Here is a 26,519-nt window from a genome sequence, read left to right on the forward strand (position 1 = left end):
ATATTATATATTTATTTAGTTTCCAATTATATATTTAATAACAAATTTTCTACGTACGCCTAAATTATATTAACGTTTATAAGAATTAGCGTATTGACGAAATTTACAAAATTCTGTTAAATCCTATGGAATGCACAGGTATGCATACTTTATGGGATTTTTATTTACGGCCATGATTAATATTTATTGACTATTATTATGTCAACGCGAATTATCGATTTACCATTGCATGACGACTATATTTACAATATTTGTTAATCGTGTGTTATACTGGTGTTTGTACTCGCTCGTGCCAGGGCCATGCTTTACATATACGTTCACATCGCACCGTACGCTCACTTTGGATCCATTGTAGGTGCCAGTCCTGTCCTAGATTGCAATAGGCAATTAGAACTCGTATGCGATGTGTATAACGCCAGTCTTCATGTGATTGTAGTACTAGAGCGTAAATCATTATTACACCCAGTCATGTTCATGTCAGAATATCCTTGCATGAACTCGTGTGTCAGCATATGTCAATGAGCACTCAATATGATATGTTTATTTCTACGAGATTTGATGATTTCTAGAAGTTATATGCTTATTTACGAATTTTAATATCATTTTAAGTTCTCAAGACGTTGCAGGCTACGGTAAGTATTTTCATACTAAACGTAATATGTATATTCGGAAACTATACTTATTTTACAGCGAGGGGTTATTACATTTTTAAAAGGTTTTACTAAACTTTATTTTCAGGTCTACTCACCCTTGTTTTTCGCCCTTCCAGGTTCTAGTAGCTGAGCTTTCGTATCGACGAGGATTCTTGGCAAATCTTAGTACTGAAGATTACCTATGATTGTATAATTCTGAATTCACTCTATTGTACTTTACTTATGCTCTAACATCACGTGTGGAATGGGTTCATCATGGTGCCATGGAAGTCACTCTTGTGGATAAGGGATTATAGAACTCGTTTGGAAGTGTTTTTAAAATGACTAAAAACGTTTTTAGTGAAAATGTTTTTGGTATCATGGTGTTCTATTCTTATACAAAACCAGTTGTTGAAGAAGTTCGAGGTCCTCCCAATTTCAAAATGGTAATGAAAAGGTGATTAAATGACTCAACCGTCATTGCAAACGTATGTTAACTTTCAACCTCGAGGAAATTTTTCATACTTTCACAATTACAACATAAAGGTTGTTTGGTATCTTTCTTGAATCTAATTTTTTTTTTTTTTTTTGAAACTAATGAGTATTTTGTAATTTAGCTACATTCATTTTTTTTAATTATTATATTTAAATCAAAAAATTAGATTCAACTCAATATTAACAAACAAACTCTTTAAACTTGGATTTGGATGATTAAAGCTTAAAATGAGGATTAAAACCGTTTTGTTAATGAGGATTTTTATGGAGTGAACGAAATAACATTTTCATGGCGACTTTGATCCAACACAGTTGATTTCACGGCCTATCTTCCTCTAAATTCCCTAAACCATACAATCCTTGTGCAACCAACTTCGACCAGATCCGCTCTGTTAGCACCTTTATGAAGTTCACACAGTAACACAAATCTTCTCAAAACTAGTGGTATAATTACAAACACGAAGACAACACGACTAATAAGGTTGATTCAACTCAAAGACAGAGAATTTCCTTGTCTCAAGCACAGAAATTCAAAAACCATACCGACAATCTTGATGGAAAAAACACTTGTACACCATCCAGTTTCATGGAAAATGCAACTCTATTCAACTCCAAGAATGCAAATTCTACGAGCACGGATAAATGAACACAGCTAACACAGAATCAAGACTCAATTTTCACAAATTACAACATCAAAGTTTAAACCTTTTCACAAAAAATCATACGAATTGCCCTCTCAATCACACAAAATGTCATCTACATTACGAAAAAAGCAACAGAGAAACAAAATTCGGCCTACATTGTGCAAATTCGACAGCAAGAAAACAGTAGAAGCACCGATTTATCAAACAAAACAACTATTACACCAAATTTAAGGAAAAGAGAAGGAAAAAAAAAACACAAATTATAGTCATACTATTACTGTACCATGAAAATCGAGAGTTTGTGATCACTGTCGGCTGCTATCGTAATCGACGACCTCAGAATCCGCGAGCGATCTGGAGTGCTGGACGATGGACCGTCCGATCGAGTTGATCCACTCCTCCTTCTCTTTCTCCGAATCGGCGATGAAGTACATCGTATCATGATTAGTGGTGGAGAGCTCGAAGGCGCAGGGCTTGTGCACCACGTCCTCGGCGCCCTTCACCGTCAGGCACGTGCCGACCGGAATCACGCCGCGCGGCGTCGACGAACGGGTAACGTAACTGTCCTTGAACCAGAACAGCTTCCCCTGTTTCAAGACGAACCAGCGGCGCCGCCACGTCTTGATGTAATCGCCTTGTTTGGTCAGCCAGGTGGCGCGTTCCGGGTTGGACCAGAACTCGATTCCGGTGTAGTCTTCCGGACTCGGGTCTTGGCCCGTAGCCGCCCGCCACAGGCCCTCCATTTTTTTTGCTTGGGCGGCGCGTGAGGTGGGTTTGTGTGGGAGGAGTTGAGGTTTTGGTCGGAGGTGAAACCGCGGAGGGAGAGAGAGGTTTTATGTTTTTCTGACCGGAAACAGAAATCGGTTTTTTGTTTGTTTAATTTCGCAAACCGAGACGGCCGGTTGATATCAAACGCTGTTCTGTCCCGTTGTGACCGCGGTTCAATTTGCTTAGGTGGCTTTGAAGCTTTGTACGTGGTATCATGTGTGCTACTAGAAAGTTCACATGTTACAAGAACACTAATCTACACCAAATGAATCAAAGGGGTACTGTTTATATCGAAAGTATAGTGAGTTGAAGATAAAGATTCTAATTACTAGAATGATCGACTACTTTCACTCGTTATCTAAATCATTTATTTTCGTAATGTAAGGTTTTGATACACATTGATGCATGATTGAATTTTATTGTGAGTACATGTGAAGATAAAAGTAAATGAGAGCATTAATTGATCCCTTGTAACACAATAGAAGTTTTGGTTCATGAAATTAACAGTTCTTTAAAGTTGGTATATGAGTTATCGACTACTATTACAGTTTAAAAATATTTTTATTCACTTGTAAATGAAATGTTTTAAGCATGAATGACAAAGACGTTATATATTTGTTGAGTTTAATGCCTAATTAATTATGACACATTTTGTGGCTAAACACAATTTTCTCTTCTCTTAGAGTAGAACATCCTCTACCCCGCTAAGGTAGAATATTATTTAACGTGCTTAATTATTACGTACAAGTTGGAATGTATTGGAGTTATGGCGCCAAGGAGGGCCTCGGAGCAGGCCAGCTGGGCTGAGAAAAATGGGGCAGAAAATTGGGCCGAACAGAAGCAAAGGGCTGCGCCAGTTTTTTTCAATGGGCATGTTGCCAATGATGCTGGACTGGGCCCGCAGCATTAAAGGGCCGACCACCACCACTAGATTTAAATTATTGACAAAATCCAAAAAGCACCAAAAAATGAGGTGAAGATTTTTACTTTATAGAACGAGTGGTTCTCATGTGTTGTAGATTTGTAACGCGCTTTTATTTCTACAGAAGTCATGACCTTTTAAGTCCACACGCGGTGAAGACCAGATTCTTCTGCGTCTTTGGTTGGTTGTTGTGATACATTCTCTCAACTGTGTCACAAAATTTCCATTTGCAAAGAAGAGATCGATCATGGCGCTTGCGTTGGTAGGTGGAGCCGCTCTCTCGGGTTTCTTCCAGCAAGTATTTGTGAAGTTGGATTCTCAGGAGGTCAAGAACTTCATCAGAGGAAAGAAACTGACTGATGGGTTGCTGAAGAAGTTGAGGATCGAGTTGATGTCTGTCAATGCAGTTTATGATGATGCCGAGCAAAAGCAATTACGTAACCCACATGTGAGGCTGTGGCTGCACGAGCTTAAAGGGGCAGTCCTTGATGCTGAGGACCTACTGGACGAGATCAAGACAGAAGTGTTAAGGCGGAAAATTGAAGCTGAATTTGGAAGTAGCACAAGCAAGGTACAAGACCTCATCTCTGCTTCTTTGCATGCTTTTGATGAGTCTGTAGACACCAAGATAGGGGAAATTCTTGAGACGCTAAGCTTCATTTCAAAACAAAAAGATGCCTTTGGTTTGAAAGAACGCTGTAGTCGCAGAATCTCACAAACATTGCCTTCAACTTCTTTGGTAGAAGGCTCTGATGTATATGGAAGAGATCATGAGAAGGAAACCATCAGTCAATTGTTGCTATCAGATGATGTTACTTGTAATAAGATTGGCGTCATTCCCATCGTGGGCATGGGTGGGATCGGAAAGACCACCCTTGCTCAGCTCTTATACAATGATGATAGAGTGAAGCAGCAATTTGAGCTCCAGGCATGGGTTTGTGTTTCTGATGAATTTGACGTTGTTAAGATCACACAAACAATTTATGCATCAGTCACTAAACAAACCTCTGATACCACAGACCTAAACCAGCTTCAAGTCAAACTCAAAGATGCTTTGGCGGGGAAGAAGTTTCTTTTTGTTCTTGATGATGTTTGGAACGAGAATTACAATATTTGGTGTTCCTTGAAACGCCCCTTCGAGTCTGGAGCTCATGGAAGTAAGATCATTGTCACCGCAAGGAATGGTGGTGTTGCATCTACGATGGGTACTCTTCAAACCCACTATTTAGAGCACTTACTTGAGGAAGACTGTTGGTCTTTATTTGCAAAACATGCCTTCAAAGATGCAAGTGTTATTGTAGATCCAAATCTGGAGGTAATTGGAAGACAAATTGTTAGCAAGTGTAAAGGCCTTCCTTTAGCTGCAAAATCTCTCGGTGGTCTCTTACGCTCTGAACCAAATGTGGAGGAATGGGAAAATGTGCTAAAAAGTGACATATGGGAGTTGTCAGATGAGAAGATTGAAATTCTGCCGGCTCTATGGCTAAGCTACCAGTACTTGTCCCCAGTGCTGAAGCGTTGTTTTGCTTATTGTTCGATATTTCCCAAAGATTATGAATTTGACAAGTCTGAATTAATTTTGTTGTGGATGGCCGAAGATCTTTTGCAACCCCAAAAGAAGACTAGGTTGGAAGATGTTGGAAAGAAATACTTTGATGATCTAATCTCACGGTCATTTTTTCAATACTCATCTTCAAATGATTGTTTCATCATGCATGATCTGATGCATGATTTGGCGACTTACGTATGTGGGGAATTCTGCATTAGATTGGAAGACCACGACTTCTCATTGGATGTTGTGAGCAAGGGTCGTCATTTTTCTTATATGCAATATTCATCTAATGTTGATTATGAGAGATTTGACACTATTTATGAAGCTAAGTATCTGCGCACCTTCATTCTTGGCGATCTCTATTCATTGCCGACAGTACGAGTTGATCTCCTTATAGTGCTACAGTGTTTAAGAGTTCTCAAACTCGGAGGGGATGATATCAGCAAGTTGCCTGATTCAATTAGCAACTTGAAGCATCTACGGTACCTAGACTTGTGTAACACTCCAATCCAGAAATTACCGGACACGGTATGCAGTTTGTGTAATTTACAAACGTTGTTGTTGTCAAATTGTACATTTCTAGCTGAGTTGCCCACCGATTTGAGAAGACTTATCAACTTGCGCCATCTTGATTTCAGAGGTACGAAAATAAAAAAGATGCCCCCCCACATGGGCAAGTTGAAAGATCTCCAAACATTTGGAGGTGAGTTTGTCTTGAGCAAAGATGCTGGGGGATACATTGATGAGTTAAAGGGGTTTCAGCATTTGAGTGGAAATCTTCATATTTCAGGGCTTCAAAATATCACACGTGCTGAGGATGCTTTGGAGGCCAAACTGAGGGACAAGAAGCTCAGTGAAATACATTTGAAATGGGAAGGTGACACTGCTGATTCTCAAAACGATTGCCGAGTGCTGGGCAACCTGCAGCCCGATACAAACCTAAAAGTACTGGTTATAGAAGGATACGGAGGTACAAAGTTTCCAGGTTGGTTAGGAGATGAGTCTTTCTCTAATCTCATCACTCTCCGACTTGAGACTTGTGGATATTGTTTCTTCCTGCCAGCATTGGGGCAGCTACCATCCCTCAAAAGGCTTGAAATTTATGGGTTGAATGGAGTGGAATCAGTGGGGTCTGAGTTTTATGGGGGAATTAATACTGCATTTAAATCTCTGGAGTTTCTGAGTTTCCACAGTATGCGGGAATGGCAAGAGTGGTGTTTCCATGGAGGTGAAGAAGAAGGCGGACATTTTCCTAATCTTTGCGAGCTTCGTCTGCATTGGTGTCCCAAACTAACGGGGAAAATACCGTTAGACTACTTCCCAAGACTTGAGCTGCTAAGTTTGCAGGAAGTTAATATCGAATCCCTTGCTTGCTCTCAAGAATGCAATAAATTCAATATTGAACTCCCATCCCTCCGTGTGTTGGAAATATCAAATTGCCCGAATCTAGTATGTTTTGTGGGTGGTGGAGTGTTGCTTGCGCCCAACTTGAAGGAGATATATATGTGCCGTTTTAAAAACTTGTGGTCAATGCCAGAAGATATGCAAATCTTGCTCCCATCTCTTCCATCTCTGTCCATAGAAGGGTGTAAAGAATTTAAATCATTTCCGGAAGAATCTAAATTCCCATCCCTCAAAGATTTGAAGATAATGAATTGCCCAGAATTCAGGTCACTGCCAGAGGAGATGCACGCCTCTCTCCCGTCTCTTCAGTCTCTGTCCATAAAATGGTGTAAAGAATTTAAATCATTTCCGGAAGAATCTAAATTCCCATCCCTCGATTATTTGGAGATAATGGAGTGCCCAGAATTCAGGTCACTGCCAGAGGAGATGCACGCCTCTCTCCCGTCTCTTCAGTCTCTGTCCATACACGGGAGTAAAGAATTTAAATCATTTCCGGAAGAATCTAAATTCCCATCCCTCGATTATTTGGAGATAATGGAGTGCCCAGAATTTGTGGGTTTCCCCCATGGAGGAGGACTGCAAGCGCCCAACTTGAAGAAGATGGAAATCAATGGATGTAACAAATTCAGGTCACTGCCAGAGGAGATGCACGCCTCTCTCTCGTCTCTTCAGTTTCTGTCCATAGAAGGGTGTAAAGAATTTAAATCATTTCCGGAAGAATCTAAATTCCCATCCCTCAAAGATTTGAAGATAATGAATTGCCCAGAATTCAGGTCACTGCCAGAGGAGATGCACGCCTCTCTCCCGTCTCTTCAGTCTCTGTCCATAAAAGGGTGTAAAGAATTTAAATCATTTCCGGAAGAATCTAAATTCCCATCCCTCGATTATTTGGAGATAATGGAGTGCCCAGAATTCAGGTCACTGCCAGAGGAGATGCACGCCTCTCTCCCGTCTCTTCAGTCTCTGTTCATAAAAGGGAGTAAAGAATTTAAATCATTTCCGGAAGAATCTAAATTCCCATCCCTCAAAGATTTGAAGATATGGGAGTGCCCAGAATTCAGGTCACTGCCAGAGGAGATGCACGCCTCTCTCCCGTCTCTTCAGTCTCTGTTCATAAAAGGGAGTAAAGAATTTAAATCATTTCCGGAAGAATCTAAATTCCCATCCCTCAAAGATTTGAAGATATGGGATTGCCCAGAATTCAGGTCACTGCCAGAGGAGATGCACGCCTCTCTCTCGTCTCTTCAGTATCTGTCCATAGAATGGTGTAAAGAATTTAAATCATTTCCGGAAGAATCTAAATTCCCATCTCTCTCGTCTTTGTGTATAAGGTATTGTCCAGAATTGGAATCATTTCCGGAAGGGGGATTGTCTAAATTGCGTTCACTCGAAATCGTGGGATGTAAAAAACTGATGGCAAACCGTATGCGGTGGGGTCTACAAACATTCACCTCTCTCGAAAGCTTGCATGTCGGCTTCTCAGGATGTGAAGAAGAAGAAATTGGCGAATCATTTCCAGAAGAGGGGCTGCTGCCAACCACTCTCACTTCTCTCAAAATCTTCCACCATCCGAATCTGAAAACAATTGACGGCAAGGAGTTAAGACACCTCATCTCTCTCGTGATGTTGAAGATTTGGTTTTGTCCTCGACTCCAGAGCTTGCCAGATGAAGGGCTACCCACTTCTCTTTTTGTTCTAGATATCCGCCAGTGTGATTTGCTAACACAACGGTGCCAGAGAGACACGGGAGAAGACTGGGCCAAGATTTCTCACATCCCCAACGTAGTGATTGATTACGAAGAGATATGATTTGCAATGGTACGTAATTCATCAACGTGCGTTTATGTGTTTATATACGATCTGGCTGTGTAAATTTTAAATCATAAATATGTTTCAAATGTTAATGTTCACATAATAACAAATTTTACAGGTACTCTTGTCCCATATAAACTTGAAAGTATTTGCGATAGAAAGATACGGAGCTACAAAAATTCCAAATCGGTTAGGAGATGACTTGTTCGTTCTCTCATCTTGTTACTCTTCGACTTGTGGATTGTGAACATTGTTTTTCAATGCCAGCATTGGCACAGCTACCATCTCTCAGAAGGCTTGAAACTGATGGGTTAAATGGAGTGGAATTGTTCCTCTTTTCTTATTGTGTCTTACGGTGGTTCTATTATACGACAGTTTTTGAGCTCTAGTTTTCGAATTTCCTTTTTCAAGTTTGTTTCCAAATTATGTCTATTGAGAGGTAGATTTTGGTACTTTGTGGGAATTCAAATGTTTGGTTTGTAAAATATGGAGGATGATTTCGTTTCTGTTGGACTGTGAATCTATGATCATGCTTGAATGTTGTAAGACCAGAGTATCGAAAACCTCTGTTGTTAACTAATCTATCTCAAGCGGTCTAAATTCGATTTGTTTAATTAGTATTGCAAGATGATCTTATCTACTAATCATGTCTTATCAAATGATTACCATTTCATCATGCCCTTAGGGATGCATAGAGCTTCAAAAGTTTTCAAGTTGCTTCGCATGTGTAGGTTTGAAGTCGTGCAATGATATGTAAGCAAAACTTATGAACAAACAAAAGTAAACAACTCTTATACATAAATGTTGGCTGCCAGAAAATCTCAGTAGTACCAGAGAAGATAAGCTTGTAATAAATTTCTAATTCTCAAAACAGAGGAAACAAGAGAAAGAAGATCTATACGAGTCCATCAATACCAGCAATTTTCCCTGTTTGATGCCTCTGTGGGTAGATGATATTTGGGAATCGAAATCTGAAACCAGTACAAGAGGAAGGAGATCAGCTTCTCATAACAGTAACTGCACGTAGGTGATCCAGAAGTTATTGCTTCAGCATGATTCAGGGGCATCCTCGTTCAATCAATTTCTCTGTTGTTCAACTTTGCAAGCCATTCTGCAATAACATCCTGCAATGTTCTCCCCAATTGTGCAATACACTTCTCAGTGATAACTTGTTCATGTCGATTGTTTTCATGAGCTGAGATTGATTTAAAAGTCTCGCGACAGCACACACGGTGAGAATCACTTTGTGAAACCCTTTGCGCATGCCAATATGTACTGCAAAATGCCTTATCACATCCTAAACAGTGTTGAGGTACACTGTTATTGGTGCGTGAAGGCATCATTCCTCCGCATGCTTGACATTGCAGATGGATAGTGGTTTGATTGCAGCGGAACCCACCATATTCAGTACCACATTGAGGGCATGGATTTGATGGATTATCAGCTTCTTCATCCACCTGGGAGCAAGCCCTTTTTCCGCGAAGATGTTTTCCAGAGTTTACGACAAGATTAGATTGTATTGTTGCATAAGAATCTAAAATTGCCACTTCATCATTGGTGCGTTTTAGTGAATAATCAACTTTTACTATTTCATCCGCAACGTTAAGCAAGAAGTGATTTCTTCCAACAACTGTACAATAGCTCGACAATGGGGACAGAGTACACTTGAACGTTTCTCCAGTGATCTCTTTAACCACTCTGCGAAGCACCCGTTACAGAAATTATGGAAGCAAGGAGCAACGGTAACTACATCATGCCATATGTTCAAGTAAATGCAGCATATTGTATGCTCGGCATCCATAGAAATCTTTAACTTCTTCTGACAACTTTCAGGACCAGGCAATACGTTGAACTTGTAGCTTAAATACCCTTCCTTATCGGGACCTGAAGTAATTTCACTTCCGCATCGGATAACAATAGTGTCTTCAGCTTGGATTAAAGTCCTGTCAACAACTATCGCATCTGAACTTTTATTTTGTATTGTGGCAGAAGAGTGGTCTGAATTCCTTGTTATCTTGCACCACTTGCATTTGCGAATAGAAGAGAACAAGATCTCTGAGCAAACTACAATCTCACATGAACTAATCTCAACATCCGGATATCTCGAGTCTGATGGAACGAGCTTGGCCCAGAATTCTTCACAGGGTTTTGTTCCCAAGCCCTCTGCAACTTCTGCCAACCCTTGAATATATTCACAAAGGACCCAGGAACCTTTAATTTAGATCTCAAAGATACGTAACCGGCCATTGTTATGTTCATTAAAAAAGAAACAAATACTTATATATTCAACTATTTATGAGCAACAGAGCAATTTTAATTGCTAATTATAAAACAAAATCTTTACCACGAAAAGAAAACAGATTTGCACTCAAACAAGACAGATTCATGAAATATGCTATGGTAACGCCCCAAACATTTCAACAGCGATAAACAGAACAACTTCATGTTTCAGACATCCGACAACTACATAAATTGGATCGTAAACATTCCAACTAAACGTAAAAGCTCTTAACTCAGAGCATAACCACATGCTAGCAAAATTCATGGAAGATAGTAAGTGCCAATTAACAAGAGAGTCAAAAAGGCTTGAGGAGAAGGGGTCCCCAGCAGCGGCATCATTTCTGGCCGGAAAAGGTTCATTCTAGTAATATAATTTATACCACAGAACACATACAAACGGATTTAAGGGGTTTTGTAATTCGTGGACGGGTGGAGACACAATTGTCACTCTAAAAGAGACACTTTCACTTGGGAAAACTGGAAACAATAGCCAAAATTTAACCCCTAATCATGGAAAATGAAAGAAAGTTTGCAACTTTAGCCAAAGTTTGATCCTTTAACCCCCTCCCAGTAACATTTGAACCAATTCGAGCAGTAATTAAACTCACAAATTCTAGAGAATGTTACAAGTGAACAAGATTTACCAAAATTTCCAGATTTGTACACAAAATATCCAGGCATAACAGGATCAACGAACGAAGACTCTGCAAGATCAATAGCGCGGGCAAGCGCAGCAGCTTTGTTCTCACACTTCCTCTGCTCATCAGCTGGATCGCTGTCAGCGACAATTCCTGCCCCGGCTTGGAGATGAGCAACCCACTCTCTGCGCTTGTTTGCATCCTTGTATGAATACATTGTATCATACCGAAAGCTAGTTGGGAAAACAATAGTTCTCAGAGCAAGGGCGATGTCCATGTTGCCAGAAAACGAAATTCCCCCAAAGCCACCACTATATGGACCACGTCTAATCACTTCCAGCTTATCGATCAGCTCCATGGCTTTCACCTGCATTGCAGTAAATGAGGAAACTCGAAAATCCTAAGCGAGTCCATATAAGATGGATTAGGAAATCACGACATCATGTTCCATATATCAACCAATAGTGGTGTAATAAGCCGATTACTAACTGATTAGGTTAATCCTCAAGATTTGTACTTGCAGGATTATACAGGTTAATTAAGTCTAGGATAATTTAAGCTAACTAATACGAAATAAAACAAGAATGCCAACAAAAATGAAAAAGGGCTCATGATGAAAACCTTCGGTGCTCCACTGACAGTCCCAACCGGCAACGCAGTATGCAGAACATCCCAGCTAGTTAAATCATCAAGTAACTCTCCAGTGACCTTCAATTACATTAAACCTCCATCCCCTTAATTCAATTGGTTCTTGAGTACATTACACTGATGAATATAGATATAGACTTAACAAGAAAAAAATTCTGAAACTAATGTCTCAGATGCGCAAATGTGTCCCCAATCGTTATAGATATTAGGTTACTTATTATGTTATCGAAAGGAGATACTTACTGTTGAAAAAAACAGATTGATAAAAATTTATAAATATAAGAAAGAGTAATCACGTAAGCCATGAACAGACAAGGCACCAAGTGTAAATTTATTAAGCTAATGTTGAAATATACATTAAATACTTTTACCCGCCATGGATTGAAAACAGATACCGCGGAGAATAAAATTTAGCATATGCATGGTTTTACACTCTGGAGAATAAAGTTCAACATACAGTAATAATCATACAAATACGAGAAGGGAAAGATAATAAACCTTCCCGACATCATTCCTCCCCAAGTCTACAAGCATAATATGCTCTGCAAATTGCTTTTCATCATTCAAAAGCTGCTTTTCCAGCAATAAATCCTCTTTAGGTGTTTTTCCTCTTCTAACAGTCCCAGCAAGAGGCCTGTTTGTGATCGTTTGCTATTAACAAAAATAAGAAATGCATAGCTCAGCAACATATAGCTAATGAAGATTACAACACTATCGTAGGGAAGCAAAAGGGACCAAAGAAGACATAAAATGTAGGGATCTTATAGGAACCATCGTAGAGGTTTAAGAGCTAGCAACAGAATAACATGAACACTCAGATGTTAAAATTTTTTGGACTTCCTTGACTTACCTTCTTGACACGTGTCAGAATTTCTGGACTTGAAGCAACCAGAATACAGCCTCTAGCCTGATCATGGAAGTATATACTCATATAATCTTAGAATTACAAGATGAACAAGTAGACTGGAACCAATGACTCGCTGAAAACGAGACAAACCTGTAAGTAAGTCATATATGGACTTGGATTAACTATCCTCAATGCTCGGTAAACTTCAAATGGGTCTGCAAATGTTCGCCTCTCAAAACGCTGGCTTAATACAATCTGAAATATATCCCCAGCTAGAATGTGTTCTTTAGCTTCCAACACTGCCTCCTTATATTCCTCCCTGTTTGATGCCTCTTGGGGGGAATCTAAATCCGAAACCAGCAGAAGAGGAAGGAGATCAGCTTCTCATAACAGTAATTGCACGTAGGTGTCCCAAAAGTTATCGCCTCAGCATGATTCAGGGGCATCCTCATTCGATCAATTTCTCCGTTGTTCAACTTTGCAAGCCATTCTGCAATAACATCCTGCAATGTTCTCCCCAACTGCGCAATACACTTCTCAGTGATCACTTGTTCACATCGATTGTTTTCATGCGCTAAAGTAGGGATTCCAGATATGGTCCGTTCTGAGGTTGGTTTAAAATTCTCGCGACTGCACTCATGGTGAGAATCAAATCATGAAACCCCATGCGCATGCCAATATGTACCACAAAATGCCTTATCACATCCTAAACAGTGTTGAGGTACACTGTTATTGGTGCGCGAAGGCATCATTCCTCTGCATGCTTGACATTGCAGATGGATAGTGATTTGATTGCAGCGAAACCCATCATACTCAGTACCACATTGAGGGCATGGATTTGACGCATTATCAGCTTCTTCATCCAACTGGGAGCGAGCCCTTTTTCCACGAAGATGTTTTCCAGAGTTTACAACAAGATTGGATTGTATTGTTGCGTAAGAGTCTAAAGTTGCCACTTCATTGTTGGAGCGTTTTAGTGAAGAATCTGCTTTTAGTATTTCCCCCGCAATGTTAAGCAGGAAGTGATTTCTTCCAACAAACTGTATCTCTTTAACCACTCAGACAAGCATCCGTTGCAGAAATTAAGGAAGCAAGGAGCAATGGTAGCAACATCATGCCATATATTCAAGTAAACGCAGCATTTTGCATGCTCGACATCCATAGAAATCTTTAACCGCTTCTGACAAGTTTCAGGACCAGGCAATACATTGAACCTGTAGCTCAAATATCCTTCCATATCGGGACCTGAAGTAATTTCACTTCCGCATCTGATAATAATAGTGTCTTCAGCTTGGATTACAGTCCCGTCAACAACTATTGCATTTGAACTTTTATTTTGTATTGTGGCAGAAGAGTGGTCTGAATTCCTTGTTATGTTGCACCACTTGCATTTGCGGATAGAAGAGAACACGATCTTTGAGCAAACTGCAAGCTCATCTGAACTAATCTCAACATCTGGATATCTCGAGTCTGATGGAACAAGCTTGGCCCAGAATTCTTCACAGGGTATGCAAGATGCTCTAGTACCACTTAACTACCTCATTATTTCCGATAAGATACGGAGGCTATGAAAACAACTGATGCTCAAATCCAACATGCAGGAGAGATTGAATACTCAAAAGTTATTTATCATATCATATGGCAACAATCAAGTTTAGTATGAGCAGATCCACTACAGAATATTTGTAATCAATCAATTTCAACTTTGCGCGACAACTTCCAAGTTGACACACTCCAATATGACAAGCACTGAAGGCTCCAGTATGTGTAAGCAAGTAAAGATGTAGTACAGACTAATGGTATAATGTGCATCCGACATATTATATAGCACCCCACTTACATGACTTGGAGGGATTTACTTTCCACTTAGCAGATCTAGAGCAACATTGCCAAAGCTATAAACAACACTTTCTGGAGACTCTTCCCAGAGTGTAAATAATCAACCAGTAAAGTCAGCATATCTCAAGCAGAAAAAGTTCTTTAAATATAGTAACAACGAAATGATCAAACGGATGAGTAGTATTTCGACTAGAAAAGTTATTACATTCTTAAATATTCAGGCCAAAACATGAAAGGCGAGGGTCACCATCCTACAAGTCCATCCAAACGCTACATTATCACCCTAAAAAATGGTAATGGACACGGACATGACTGAAAATACATATATTTTTAACTAAGATGATCGAATCTGAAAAAGGCATACCTCGTCAAAGAGAACCCTATAAGCATTCAAATCATGGTATAACGGACGACCCTTAGTACTACGATAACTAAAACTTTAGCAATATAAATAGCCACGCTTAAATGCATGGTCCACTCAATGGTTTGGTTCTCCTTTTATGAAAAAGCAATGACCAAAAATTAATCTTCAACAAATACAGCCACTAATTCTCAATTTGGAGGAACAAAACTCAAACATTGAATTGATTGCTTATGCAAATCTTGAGAAATTAGCAGTATGAAGACAAGCACAGTACATCCACACTAGATAGAAGACTACACTAAAAAGTAAACACCACACCCCCACCACGACTTCTCTAAATGAAAGGCAATGTTAAACATCATCTAGGATTAGCAATACTACCAGGTAAGATTAATGGCCTAACCGTTTCGTGTTATACAAAACTAATGTCAACGCCATCTTGCATTTCATTGATTGTTTGAAAACTATATATTTGGAAGTACTTCACAAAAGGTTCATCCAGAAATCTTAGAAGCTAAGCTAAAAGGTAGCATTCTTGATACAACAGCTAAAGCCAAAGACGAGAAAGCAAAAAAAAAAGGTTGGATTTTGTTTAAAGTACAGTGGGACAAATGCTTAGCTAAAGTATCAGTAGGCAGGTACTCAATAACTAGCAGCCTTTCACCCCCATCACGACAATACCCAATCAAATTCGGATATCAAGATTATGATATCCGTAAGAGTTTGAAGTACAAAATCATAACAATGATAGGACGTATCCAACTGGGATAAAGAATTACCTGCACCCTAACACCACCATGTTTCCTCCAAGTCTAATCAGATATTTCTATCTTCCCCATAAGTAAACGGTCTATATTTAGTGGATCCCAAATTGTGTGGTTTGCCCTGCCTGCAGATGACAAGCACATGATCCAATAGCACTTGCCTACTGAAAGTGCATCAAAAAGGTTTAATCAAACCTTCCCCTCCACAATTAGTCCATGCTCATGCATCAAAATACACAAAAAATATTATAGGGACTGTTATCATTGAAAAACTTGAAAGTAGAATCTAAATAGATTATCGAACTGTTAACTTGTTCTTTCCATACTAACTGGAATTATAAGTTGTATCATTTGTTCAAATAAACAAAGAAATCTACCGAATTTTTGAAATGCCTCTGTTCATATATCAGGATTTTAAAATCAATACAATGACTTAAAATACAAGTTTCTTTATTTTGAGTTCTTCGTAGACGCTATAACCAATACCAGGATCTTAACTAAAATCCAATACAAATGTAAGCAAAAAACAAATCAGGATTGAATATAAGAGGGAAGAATCTAAATACTGAGCAAAAAGCTTCACACTTGGGCAGCCATTTTTGTCAAAATGTACTGCATATCAAAGGTCCCAGAAAAATAACCCAACAACCCACAAGTAGAGATAAATCACGAAGAAAACAGTTCATATAAAAATTCAGAAATTTATACAATAATCCATCAGAAATTTCCAGAAAATTTCACCAACACAGACGCCAAAATTTCCCAAATAACAATAATCCAAAACAAAACAGTGAGTACCGATGTACACCAGAGAAGGTGCGAATTCGACAGAGATTTCCAGTTGAAAGGGTGCGACGTAGAGCAGAGAGTTGAGAGAAACGAAACAGTGAGACGCGAGGGAGAAGAGCAAAGCATCGAGATCGGAGAGCTAAGAGAGAAGCTGGTACGGTAGCAGTGGATCTTGGTGGGCCTAAAAGGCCAGATGCGGTAGTGGACCTCGGAGCACTCCAGCTGGGCTGCGGAGAATTGAACGGAAATTGGGCCAAGCGCCAGTTGCTGCGGATGGGAATGTTGCTGATGATGCTGGACTGAGCCCGCAGCATTCAAGGGCTGCGCCAGTTGCTACGACCAACACCGCGTGAATTATTGACTTTATAATAACGAGTGGTTTTATTTCTACACAAGTCATCACCTTTGATGTCCGGGAAGACGCGACCCTCCTGGGTCTTTGATTAGTTGTTATACATTCTCTCAACTCTGTCACCAGATTTCCATTTGCAAAGAAAAGATTGATCATGGCGTTGGCGGTGATAGGTGGAGCCGCTCTCTCGGGTTTCTTCCAGCAAGTATTTGTGAAGTTGGATTCTCAGGAGGTCAGGAACTTCATCAGAGGAAAGAAACTGACTAATGGGTTGCTGAAGAAGTTGAGGATCAAGTTGAATTCTGTCAGTGCGGTTTATGATGATGCCGAGCAAAAGAAATTACGTAACCCACATGTGAGGCTGTGGCTGCAGGAGCTTAAAGAGGCTGTCCTTGATGCTGAGGACCTACTGGACGAGATCAAGACAGAAGCGTTGAGGCGAAAAATTGAAGCTGAATTTGGAAGTAGCACAAGCAAGGTACAAGACCTCATCTCTGATTCTTTGTATGCTTTTGATGAGTCTGTAGACACCAAGATAGAGGAAATTCAATCAACGAAACAAACAAAGAGAAGGGCACTTCCAGAAGAAAACCGAAAAAAGTAACCACAGCGGAAAGTTACCAGCATTGACGCTGGTCGTGGCACCGCCTTGGCGCCAATTGATGAGGCTACGAGCGTCGAACAGTCTGTCAGATCCTCCCCTTGCAGCTCTCTGTGGCTTATCTTCATCACTCTTCATCACGAACCCGAAGGGCTTGAAGAGTAATTTCGCCACCGCCTACCCCTTAAAGAGCGAGTTGAGCAGCCCGAGGACAACGAAAAGAACAACGGCGCCGTACTTGAACTTGAAGAGCGACAAATCAGGGCTGGATTCCTCGAGGGTGCGATGTACGAGGGTGCGAATTCGACAGAGATTTCCAGTTGAAAGGGTGCGAGGCAGAGCAAAGAGTTGAGAGAAACGAAACAGTGAGACGCGAGCGAGGACAGCATCGAGATCGGAGAGCAGAGAGGTGCTGGTACGGTAGTAGTGGATCTTGGTGAGCCTAAAAGGCCAGATGCGGCGGTGGGCCTGGGAGCAAGCCAGCTGGGCTGAGAAGAATTGAACAAAAGTTGGGCCAAACAGGAGCAAAGGGCTGCCCCAGTTTCTGCGGATGGGAATGTTGCTGATGATGCTGGACTGGGCCCGCAGAATTCAAGGGCTGCGCTAGATACTCAAGCTGCTCGGCAGAGGGAAGCCAGGTTCTACGACCAACACCGCTTGAATTATTGACAAAATTTCCATTTGCAAAGAAAAGATTGATCATGGCGTTGAAGATTTTTACTTCTGCAGATCCTCCTGGGTCTTTGGTTAGTTGTTATACATTCTCTTAACTCTGTCACAAAATTTCCATTTGCAAAGAAAAGATTGATCATGGCGTTGACGGTGGTAGGTGGAGCCGCTCTCTCGGGTTTCTTCCAGCAAGTATTTGTGAAGTTGGATTCTCAGGAGGTCAGGAACTTCATCAGAGGAAAGAAACTGACTGATGGGTTGCTTAAGAAGTTGAGGATCAAGTTGATGTCTGTCAATGCTGTTTATGATGATGCCGAGCAAAAGCAATTACGTAACCCACATGTGAGGCTGTGGCTGCACGAGCTTAAAGAGGCCGTCCTTGATGCTGAGGACCTACTGGACGAGATCAAGACAGAAGCGTTGAGGCGGAAAATTGAAGCTGAATTTGGAAGTAGCACAAGCAAGGTAAAAGACCTCATCTCTGCTTCTTTCCATGCTTTTGATGAGTCTGTAGACAGCAAGATAGAGGAAATTCTTGAGAGGCTAAGCTTCATTGTAGAACAAAAAGATGCCCTTGATTTGAAAAGAGGTAGGAGACACAAAATCTCACAAACATTGCTTTCAACTTCTTTAGTAGAAGGCTCTGATGTGTATGGAAGAGATCGTGAGAAGGAAACCATCATTCAACTATTGTTATCAAATGATGTCACTTGTAGTAAGATTGGCATTATTCCCATTGTGGGCATGGGTGGGATCGGAAAGACCACCCTTGCTCAGCTCTTATACAATGATGATAGAGTGCAGCAGCATTTTGAGCTCCAGGCATGGGTTTGTGTTTCTGATGAATTTGACGTTGTTAAGATCACACAAACAATTTATGCATCAGTCACTTCACGAACCTGTGATACCACAGACCTAAACCAACTTCAAGTCAAACTCAAAGATGCTTTGGCGGGGAAGAAGTTTCTTTTTGTTCTTGATGACGTTTGGAACGAGAATTACAATATTTGGGAATCCTTAAGGCGCCCCTTTGAGTCTGGAGCTCATGGAAGTAAGATCATTGTCACCGCAAGGAATGGTGGTGTTGCATCTACGATGGGTACTCTTCAAACTCACTATTTAAAGCACTTACTTGAGGAAGACTGTTGGTCTTTATTTGCAAAACATGCCTTCAAAGATGCAAGTGTTATTGTAGATCCAAATCTGGAGGTAATTGGAAGACAAATTGTGAGCAAGTGTAAAGGCCTTCCTTTAGCAGCAAAATCGCTCGGTGGTCTCTTACGCTCTGAATCAAATGTGGAGGAATGGGAAAATGTGCTCAAAAGTGACATATGGGAGTTGTCAGATGCAAAGATTGACATTTTGCCGGCTCTATGGCTAAGCTACCAGTACTTGTCTCCAGAGCTGAAGCGTTGTTTTGCTTATTGTTCGACATTTCCCAAAGATTATTTATTTGACAAGTCTAAATTAATTTTGTTGTGGATGGCCGAAGATCTTATACAACCCCAAAAGAAGACTAGGTTGGAAGATGTTGGAAAGAAATACTTTGATGATCTAATCTCACGGTCATTTTTTCAATACTCGTCTTCAAATGATTGTTTCATCATGCATGATCTGATGCATGATTTGGCGACTTACGTATCTGGAGAATTTTGCATTAGATTGGAAGACCACAACTTCTCATTGGACGTTGTGAGCAAGGGTCGTCATTTTTCTTATATGCAATATTCATCTAATGTTGATTATGAGAGATTTGACAATATTTATGAAGCTAAGTATCTGCGCACCTTCATTCTTGGCAATCACTTTCCATCGCCAAAAGTACGACTTGATCTCCTTTTAGTGCTACATTGTTTAAGAGTTCTCAAACTACGTGGGCATGATATCACGGAGTTGCCTGATTCGATTAGCAACTTGAAGCATCTACGGTACCTTGACTTGTGGTTCACTCCAATCCAGAAATTACCTGACACCGTATGCAGTTTGTATAATTTACAAACGTTGTTGTTGTCAAATTGTATATATCTAGCTGAGTTGCCCACTGATTTGAGAAGACTTATCAACTTGCGCCATCTTGATTTCAGAGGTACAAAATTAAAAATGATGCCCCCCCACATGGGCAAGTTGAAAGATCTCCAAACATTTGAAGGTGAGTTTGTCTTGAGCAAAGATGCCGGGGGAAACATTGATGAGTTAAAGGGGTTTCAGCATTTGAGTGGAAATCTTCATGTGTCAGGGCTTCAAAATATCAAACGTGCTGAGGATGCTTTGGAGGCCAAACTGAGGGACAAGAAGCTTAGTGACATACGTTTGAAATGGGAAGGTGACACTATCGATTCTGAAAACGATAGCCGAGTGCTGGGCAACCTGCAACCCAATACAAACCTAAAAGTACTGGTTATAGAAGGATACGGAGGTACAAAGTTTCCAGGTTGGTTAGGAGATGAGTCTTTCTCTAACCTCGTCACTATCCGACTTGAGACTTGTGGATATTGTTTCTCCTTGCCAGCATTGGGGCAGTTACCCTCCCTCAAAAGGCTTGAAATTTATGGGTTAAATGGAGTGGAATCAGTGGGGTCTGAGTTTTATGGGGGAATTAAACCTGCATTTAAATCTCTAGAGTTTCTGAATTTCTGCAGTATGCCGGAATGGCAAGAGTGGTGTTTCCCTGGAGGTGAAGAAGAAGAAGGCGGACATTTTCCTAATCTTTGTGAGCTTAGTCTGGAGAACTGTCCCAAACTAACGGGGAAAATACCGTTATACTACTTCCCAAGACTTGAGCGCGTACGTTTGGAGGAAGTTAATATCGAATCCCTTGCTTGTTCGCAAGAATGCAATAAATTCAATATTGAACTCCCATCCCTCCGTGAGTTGGAAATATCAGAATGCCCGAATCTGGTATGTTTTGTGGGTGGTGGAGTGCTGCTTGCGCCCAACTTGGAGGAGATAACTATTTGCCATTTTAAGAACTTGTGGTCAGTGCCCGAAGGTATGCAAATCTCGCTCCCATCTCTTCCGTCTCTGTCCATAGTAGGGTGTAAAGAATTTAAATCATTTCCGGAAGAATCTAATTCCCATCCCTCAAAATTTTGAAGATAAAGGAGTGCCCAGAATTTGTGGGTTTCCCCCATGGAGGACTGCAAGCGCCCAACTTGGAGGAGATGGAAATCAAAGAATGTAACAAATTCAGGTCACTGCCAGAGGAGATGCAAATCTCTCTCCCATCTCTCGAGTCTTTGTGTATAAGGGATTGTCCAGAATTGGAATCATTTCCGGAAGGGGGATTGCCGTCTAAATTGCGTTTTCTCAGTATCTGGAGTTGTAAAGAACTGATGGCAAACCGTATGCGGTGGGGTCTACAAACACTCACCTCTCTCAAATACTTGGATGTCAGCTTCAGAGGATGTGAAGATGAAGAAATTGGCGAATCATTTCCAGAAGAGGGGCTGCTGCCAACCACTCTCACTTCTCTCGGAATCTACAATCATCCGAATCTGAAAACCATTGACGGCAAGGCGTTAAGACACCTCATCTCTCTCGAGAAGTTGGAGATTTATTATTGTCCTCAACTCCAGAGCTTGCCAGATGAAGGGCTACCCACTTCTCTTTCTCGTCTAGATATCTTCCCAGTGTGATTGCTAAAACAACGGTGCCAGAGAGACACGGAAGAAGATTGGGCCAAGATTTCTACATTCCCAACATAACGATTTCTGGCCGAAAGATATGATTTGCAATGGTACGTAATTCGTCAACGTGCGTTTATGTGTTTATTTACGATCTGGCTGTGAAAAATTTAAATCATAAACATGTTTCAAATGTTAATATTCTTGTAATAACAAATTTTACAGGTACTCCAATCCCATATAAACATGAAAGTATTTGCGATAGAAACATACGGAGCTACAAAAATTCCAAATCAGTTAGGAGATGACTCGTTCATTCTCTCATCTTGTTACTCTTCGACTTGTGGATTGTGAATATTGTTTTTCAATGCCAGCATTGGCACAGCTACCATCTCTCAGAAGGCTTGAAACTGATGGGTTAAATGGAGTGGAATTGTTCCTCGTTTCTTACTGTGTCTTACGGTGGTTCTATTATACCACAGTTTGTTGTAACGAACTAGTCTTCGGTGAAAAACGAGCTTCAACAAGTTTACGAGCCCTAGTTTCCGAATTTCCTTTTTCAAGTTTGTTTCCAAATTATGTCTATTGAGAGGTAGATTTTGGTACTTTGTGGAATTCGAATTCAAATGTTTGGTTTGTAAAATATGGATGATGATTTCGTTTCTGTGGAACTGTGAATCTATGATCATGCTTGAATGTTGTAAGCCCAGAGTATCGAAAACCCTCGGTTGTCTACTAATCGATCTCAAGCGGCCTAAATTCGATTTGTTTAATTAGTATTGCAAGATGATCTTATCTACTAATCATGTCTTTATCAAATGATTACCACTTCATCATGCCCTCAGGGATGCACAGAGCTTCAAAAGTTTTCAAGTTGCTTCGCATGTGTAGGTTTGAAGTCGTGCAATGATATGTACGCGAAACTTATGAGCAAACAAAAGTAAACAACTCCTATGCATAAATGTTGGCTGCCAGAAAATCTCAGTAGTACCAGAGAAGATAAGCTTGTAATAAATTTCTAATTCTCAAAACAGAGGAAACAAGAGAAAGAAGATCTACATATAAGTGCCCCTAGTTGGCCGGCACACATGATTTCTTTTATGAGCATGTTCTTCATTATGGTGCTGTGTCCGACATGCATATCCATACCAGCAATTTTCCCTGTTTGATGCCTCTGTGGGTAGATGATATTTGGGAATCGAAATCCGAAACCAGTACAAGAGCAAGGAGATCAGCTTCTCATAACAGTAATTGCACGTAGGTGTCCCAGAAGTTATTGCCTCAGCATGATTCTGGGGCATCCTCGTTCGATCAATTTCTCTGTTGTTCAACTTTGCAAGCCATTCTGCAATAACATCCTGCAATGTTCTTCCCAACAGTGCAATACATTTCTCAGTGATAACTTGTTCATGTCGATTGTTTTCATGTGCGGAAGTAGGGATTCTAGAGATGGTCAGTTCTGAGATTGGTTTAAAAGTCTCGCGAATGCACACACAGCGAGAATCACTTTGTGCAACCCCTGCGTGCCAATATGTACCACAAAATGCCTGATCACATCCTAAACAGTGTTGAGGTACACTGTTATTACTTCATGAGGCGTCATTCCTTCGCATGCTTGACATTGCAGATGGATAGTGCTTTGATTGCAAACCCCACCATATTCAGTACCACATTGAGGGCATAGATTTGACGCAGTACCAGCTTCATCATCCACCTGAGGGCGAGCCCTTATTCCTTGAAGATGTTTTCCAAAGTTTACAATTCAGATTATATCGTATTGTCGCATAATAGTCTAAAATTTCCACTTCGTCATTGGGGCAAAAAATCCGCTTTTAGTATTTCCTCCGCAATGTTGAGCAAGAAGTGATCATTTACTACAATATCTTCTCATTGTGTTTTGTTCTAATAGTTGTCCTATTTGTTTCTTTTGTCTACCGTACTTTAAACTACCATCACGAACATACGAAATTACTGTCTATAGAGCTTTTCGGTTTTCTGGTATCTGTTACAGCTTAATACTAGAAAAATTGCCCCCGCTCTGCTGTGGGGTTTCAAACTATAATTGACAACAGCCATGAATAATATTCATAGAAAAATTCACTCAAAAGGCAGCAGCAACACAATCGCATTCTCAAATGCAGCAATTTAGACAACGCACATTTTACTTGAGTAATTCCCACAAAATCACAAATTAACAGTCATCTCCAAATAATTGAAAAATCAAGAGATAGGTGAATCGATACGGTAAAATAAGCAGTTCAATTTGATTTTACATTCTATTAAGTTAACATCAAGAGCCAATATATTTATGGTTATGGTTTTCAATCAGTGTTTTATTGTCTTCTTTTTAAATTAGTGGTTCTTTTCAAATACAAAGTTTAGTCTTCTTAGCAAAGTCATTATTTTTTATAGTGGTTGGTTGAAATAAAGAGGTAGTATGAAATTGTGACCATTAGACAATAGTATGGCTGTGATCTAATAGTAAATGACCTTAATTTCACACATAAGTTTGGTTTCAAACTTACTACATAAAAACAATGTCAACTTGCAAGACACTATATGAACTGGCTGGATAGCTAGTTGAATAAGCTTGTTCCCCTGTTTTTTCCCTTTCTTTTGAGTAATTTCCTCCTTCCCCTCCCTCCCCCCAAACCATCTTCATCCCATTTTGCACTTTCCCAAAAGCCTTTTCTCTATCCCCGTCTTCACTTTATCACATGCTTTTTTATCCTAGCCATAATTAGACTAATGGGATTTATACCTAGAGACTAATGTGCTTTTTCACATGCTTTTTTCTCTCAAAATTTATAGAAATATGAAAATGATCATCACAAATTTCAAATCCTGCAATAACCTAAATTAAAACAATTATTCAAATTCCTAAATTAAAACAGCATTTAGAAGCACTATAAACTCAAATCACAAACATCAACAACATGGTGAGAATGAAGCTTTATCTTATAGAAAATGATAAATCTTTCTCAACCAATATGCTAAAAATGTCCACCACCAGTATATAATAAAAAAACAGAAGGCTAACTTCATCACATAGCACCACCTTTAAACGCATTTCTTTCAGAAATTAAATTAAGAAAAAATTTGACATTCACATGCCACTCATTAAGAAACTAATACTAACTGAAGTTGTATATTGTAAAATGCAACCGCTTTTAGAATTCCTAAGTCATATCTGTTAGCAAGAAACCCATACTAACTCAAGTTGTATAGTGTAATAACGCAACTGCAAAAAGACCAAGCTTCTGCTACTAAAAAGCTTTTACAAAATCATAAAACTCTTAACAGTTTGAACCCTACCGGAAAGTTTATATGAGTTGAAGAACAGTTGTACTTAAGTGCAGCAAGATCATAACCTCTTGCAGTTTCTCCTCCATGTCAAAACCACCTGCAGTCCAAATTAAGAAAGATTCAATGCCAGATCAAGAACAAAATAGTAATAATTTAAACTAAAATCCTTAATTATTGTTGCAGAGAGAATTCATATCAAGATTAACTACAATATTTAATTCGAACGGAATCCAAAAGTAGCATAAATATGAAAGGTAAAAAATTAATAGCAAAAGTCACATTTCAGCAGCGATTAATAGCAGAAATCAAAGTTCAGTGGCAGGGACCAAATAAACCTCTGGATTTCAGACTACTTAACAAATTAGACAAACACATAATCCAATTTCATCTTTTTCCACTCATTTTTTTCTTGCAACACTGTTGGGCACCAAACATCACCAAAACCGAGCTCGCTGACACATAAATAAGCTACCGTACACTTTTTGATGAGGTTGGCAGAGAGCTCAATTTAGTGGCGCTCGTACCCTTTGAATACGTCGCTCGTCTTTCCCTAAGTTTCTCTCTGCATTCAACCCATCACACAATTTCAACAATAATTCAGTTTGAACGATCTGAAATCAATGGAATCGGAAGTAAATACCTATTTCGATCGGAGATTTGAATGGATCGCCGGAGACGATGGCTGAAGAGCAGTGGCGGGTGTTTATTTTTTGTTCTAGGTGGTGGTGGCGGCGGCTTGCTGTCGAAGCGATTGAAACGGATGGAAACAACAATGTGCGCGAAAGGAAACCTCTCTCTCTACATGTGACCCTTCCTTTCACCGCCAAAATAAAGCATCAAAACACCTTGGTTGCTCCTGTTAGAAGAGCCTTACTTGCTACTGTTCAGTGCCCCCACCCCTCCCTCTTTCTCTCTGCCTCTGCAACCCGCCTCTCTCTTTCTATTTTTGCCTTACCGAATGTCAGACCATCCTCAGTCAATCATGTCAGTGGAATCCTCACAAAATCCCTCACTCAATCGGGTCAGTGATAACCTCCCTCAATTTCCTCCCTCACCCTCGGCAACACCACCACTCTCCCAAACCTGAGAATGACCAAAATACCCACGCAATTTCCAATCCGATGCGTCGGATTTAGAAAGTAGATAGGATAAAATAGGCATTTGACGTTCAGGGCTTTAACCCATTCAATGGTCACCATCGAAGCCCACTTCGGGCCCAAAACCAACAGCCCTAAAAGACCCAAATTATGGTCAGCGGTAGAGATGTAAATATTCAGCCAAATCTGATGGCATTATTGTAAGTAACGTGAAATAGAGGGGCAAAAACTTGACTGTAGCTACAGTCAAATTCTTCCTCAGTTTTAGAATAGATAATGTTGAGCCTATGACAGCCAAAATACATAGCTTGTTTTCTGTTGAGACGCTTCTCTCATATCTGGCCAATTAATGAAGAGCAAACTACGACACCATTATTCAAAATTTGACAAAGTGAAGTTTTCCTCTAGGAATCTTCACCTTTCAAGCTATATATTTTCTGGTTCTCAATTCTTACAATTTTCATTGTTTTGTT

At 40.1% G+C, this 26,519-nt stretch overlaps 3 protein-coding genes, 1 long non-coding RNA gene and 2 pseudogenes across 7 annotated transcripts; 2 read left to right on the plus strand and 4 right to left on the minus strand.

Annotated features, from left to right (window-relative positions):
- Positions 1 to 1,867: 1,867 nt before the first annotated feature.
- LOC103447415 (pleckstrin homology domain-containing protein 1-like) lies at positions 1,868 to 2,756 on the minus strand. The gene has a single exon (XM_008386603.4). The coding sequence runs from the start codon at positions 2,512 to 2,514 to the stop codon at positions 2,077 to 2,079; it is 438 nt and encodes a 145-aa protein (XP_008384825.1). The 5' UTR covers positions 2,515 to 2,756; the 3' UTR covers positions 1,868 to 2,076.
- An 806-nt stretch (positions 2,757 to 3,562) lies between these two features.
- On the plus strand, positions 3,563 to 8,843 carry LOC103429888 (putative disease resistance RPP13-like protein 1). 2 transcript variants are annotated; one of them, XM_070808036.1, is made up of 3 exons: positions 3,563 to 7,046; positions 7,191 to 8,235; positions 8,348 to 8,843. In XM_070808036.1, exons 1-2 carry the CDS (start codon positions 3,709 to 3,711, stop codon positions 8,224 to 8,226), a joined length of 4,374 nt encoding a protein of 1,457 aa, XP_070664137.1. In that variant the 5' UTR covers positions 3,563 to 3,708; the 3' UTR covers positions 8,227 to 8,235; positions 8,348 to 8,843. The 2 variants fall into 2 exon arrangements, with proteins under 2 accessions (XP_070664137.1, XP_028944076.1); XM_029088243.2 differs by having other exon boundaries at positions 3,563 to 8,235.
- A 167-nt stretch (positions 8,844 to 9,010) lies between these two features.
- LOC103447654 (anthranilate synthase alpha subunit 1, chloroplastic-like) overlaps positions 9,011 to 26,519 on the minus strand; it is a 38,055-nt pseudogene continuing 20,546 nt past the window's right edge.
- LOC114819704 (uncharacterized) lies at positions 12,815 to 14,601 on the minus strand (annotated as a pseudogene).
- LOC139189315 (putative disease resistance RPP13-like protein 1) lies at positions 17,957 to 22,314 on the plus strand. Of its 3 annotated transcripts, none has more exons than XM_070808048.1 (3): positions 17,957 to 21,009; positions 21,116 to 21,756; positions 21,869 to 22,314. In XM_070808048.1, exons 1-2 carry the CDS (start codon positions 18,162 to 18,164, stop codon positions 21,199 to 21,201), a joined length of 2,934 nt encoding a protein of 977 aa, XP_070664149.1. In that variant the 5' UTR covers positions 17,957 to 18,161; the 3' UTR covers positions 21,202 to 21,756; positions 21,869 to 22,314. The 3 variants fall into 3 exon arrangements, with proteins under 3 accessions (XP_070664149.1, XP_070664148.1, XP_070664150.1); XM_070808049.1 differs by having other exon boundaries at positions 17,964 to 18,097; positions 18,181 to 21,756; XM_070808047.1 differs by having other exon boundaries at positions 17,957 to 21,756.
- Positions 22,632 to 26,016, minus strand: LOC103447421 (uncharacterized). The gene is made up of 4 exons (XR_531076.4): positions 25,590 to 26,016; positions 25,427 to 25,511; positions 24,959 to 25,046; positions 22,632 to 23,377 (listed from the first exon to the last, which is right to left on the minus strand). It is a non-coding gene; the product is annotated as an uncharacterized lncRNA (long non-coding RNA).

This window comes from Malus domestica, chromosome 11 (assembly GCF_042453785.1).
Source record: "Malus domestica chromosome 11, GDT2T_hap1".
In the NCBI taxonomy this organism is placed as follows: domain Eukaryota; kingdom Viridiplantae; phylum Streptophyta; class Magnoliopsida; order Rosales; family Rosaceae; genus Malus; species Malus domestica.

Bases quoted from the DNA above. Each gene is read 5' to 3' on its own strand.
- LOC103447415 (XM_008386603.4), bottom strand. From the start codon at position 2,514: ATGGAGGGCCTGTGGCGGGCGGCTACGGGCCAAGACCCGAGTCCGGAA.
- LOC103429888 (XM_029088243.2), top strand. From the start codon at position 3,709: ATGGCGCTTGCGTTGGTAGGTGGAGCCGCTCTCTCGGGTTTCTTCCAG.
- LOC139189315 (XM_070808047.1), top strand. From the start codon at position 18,162: ATGGCGTTGACGGTGGTAGGTGGAGCCGCTCTCTCGGGTTTCTTCCAG.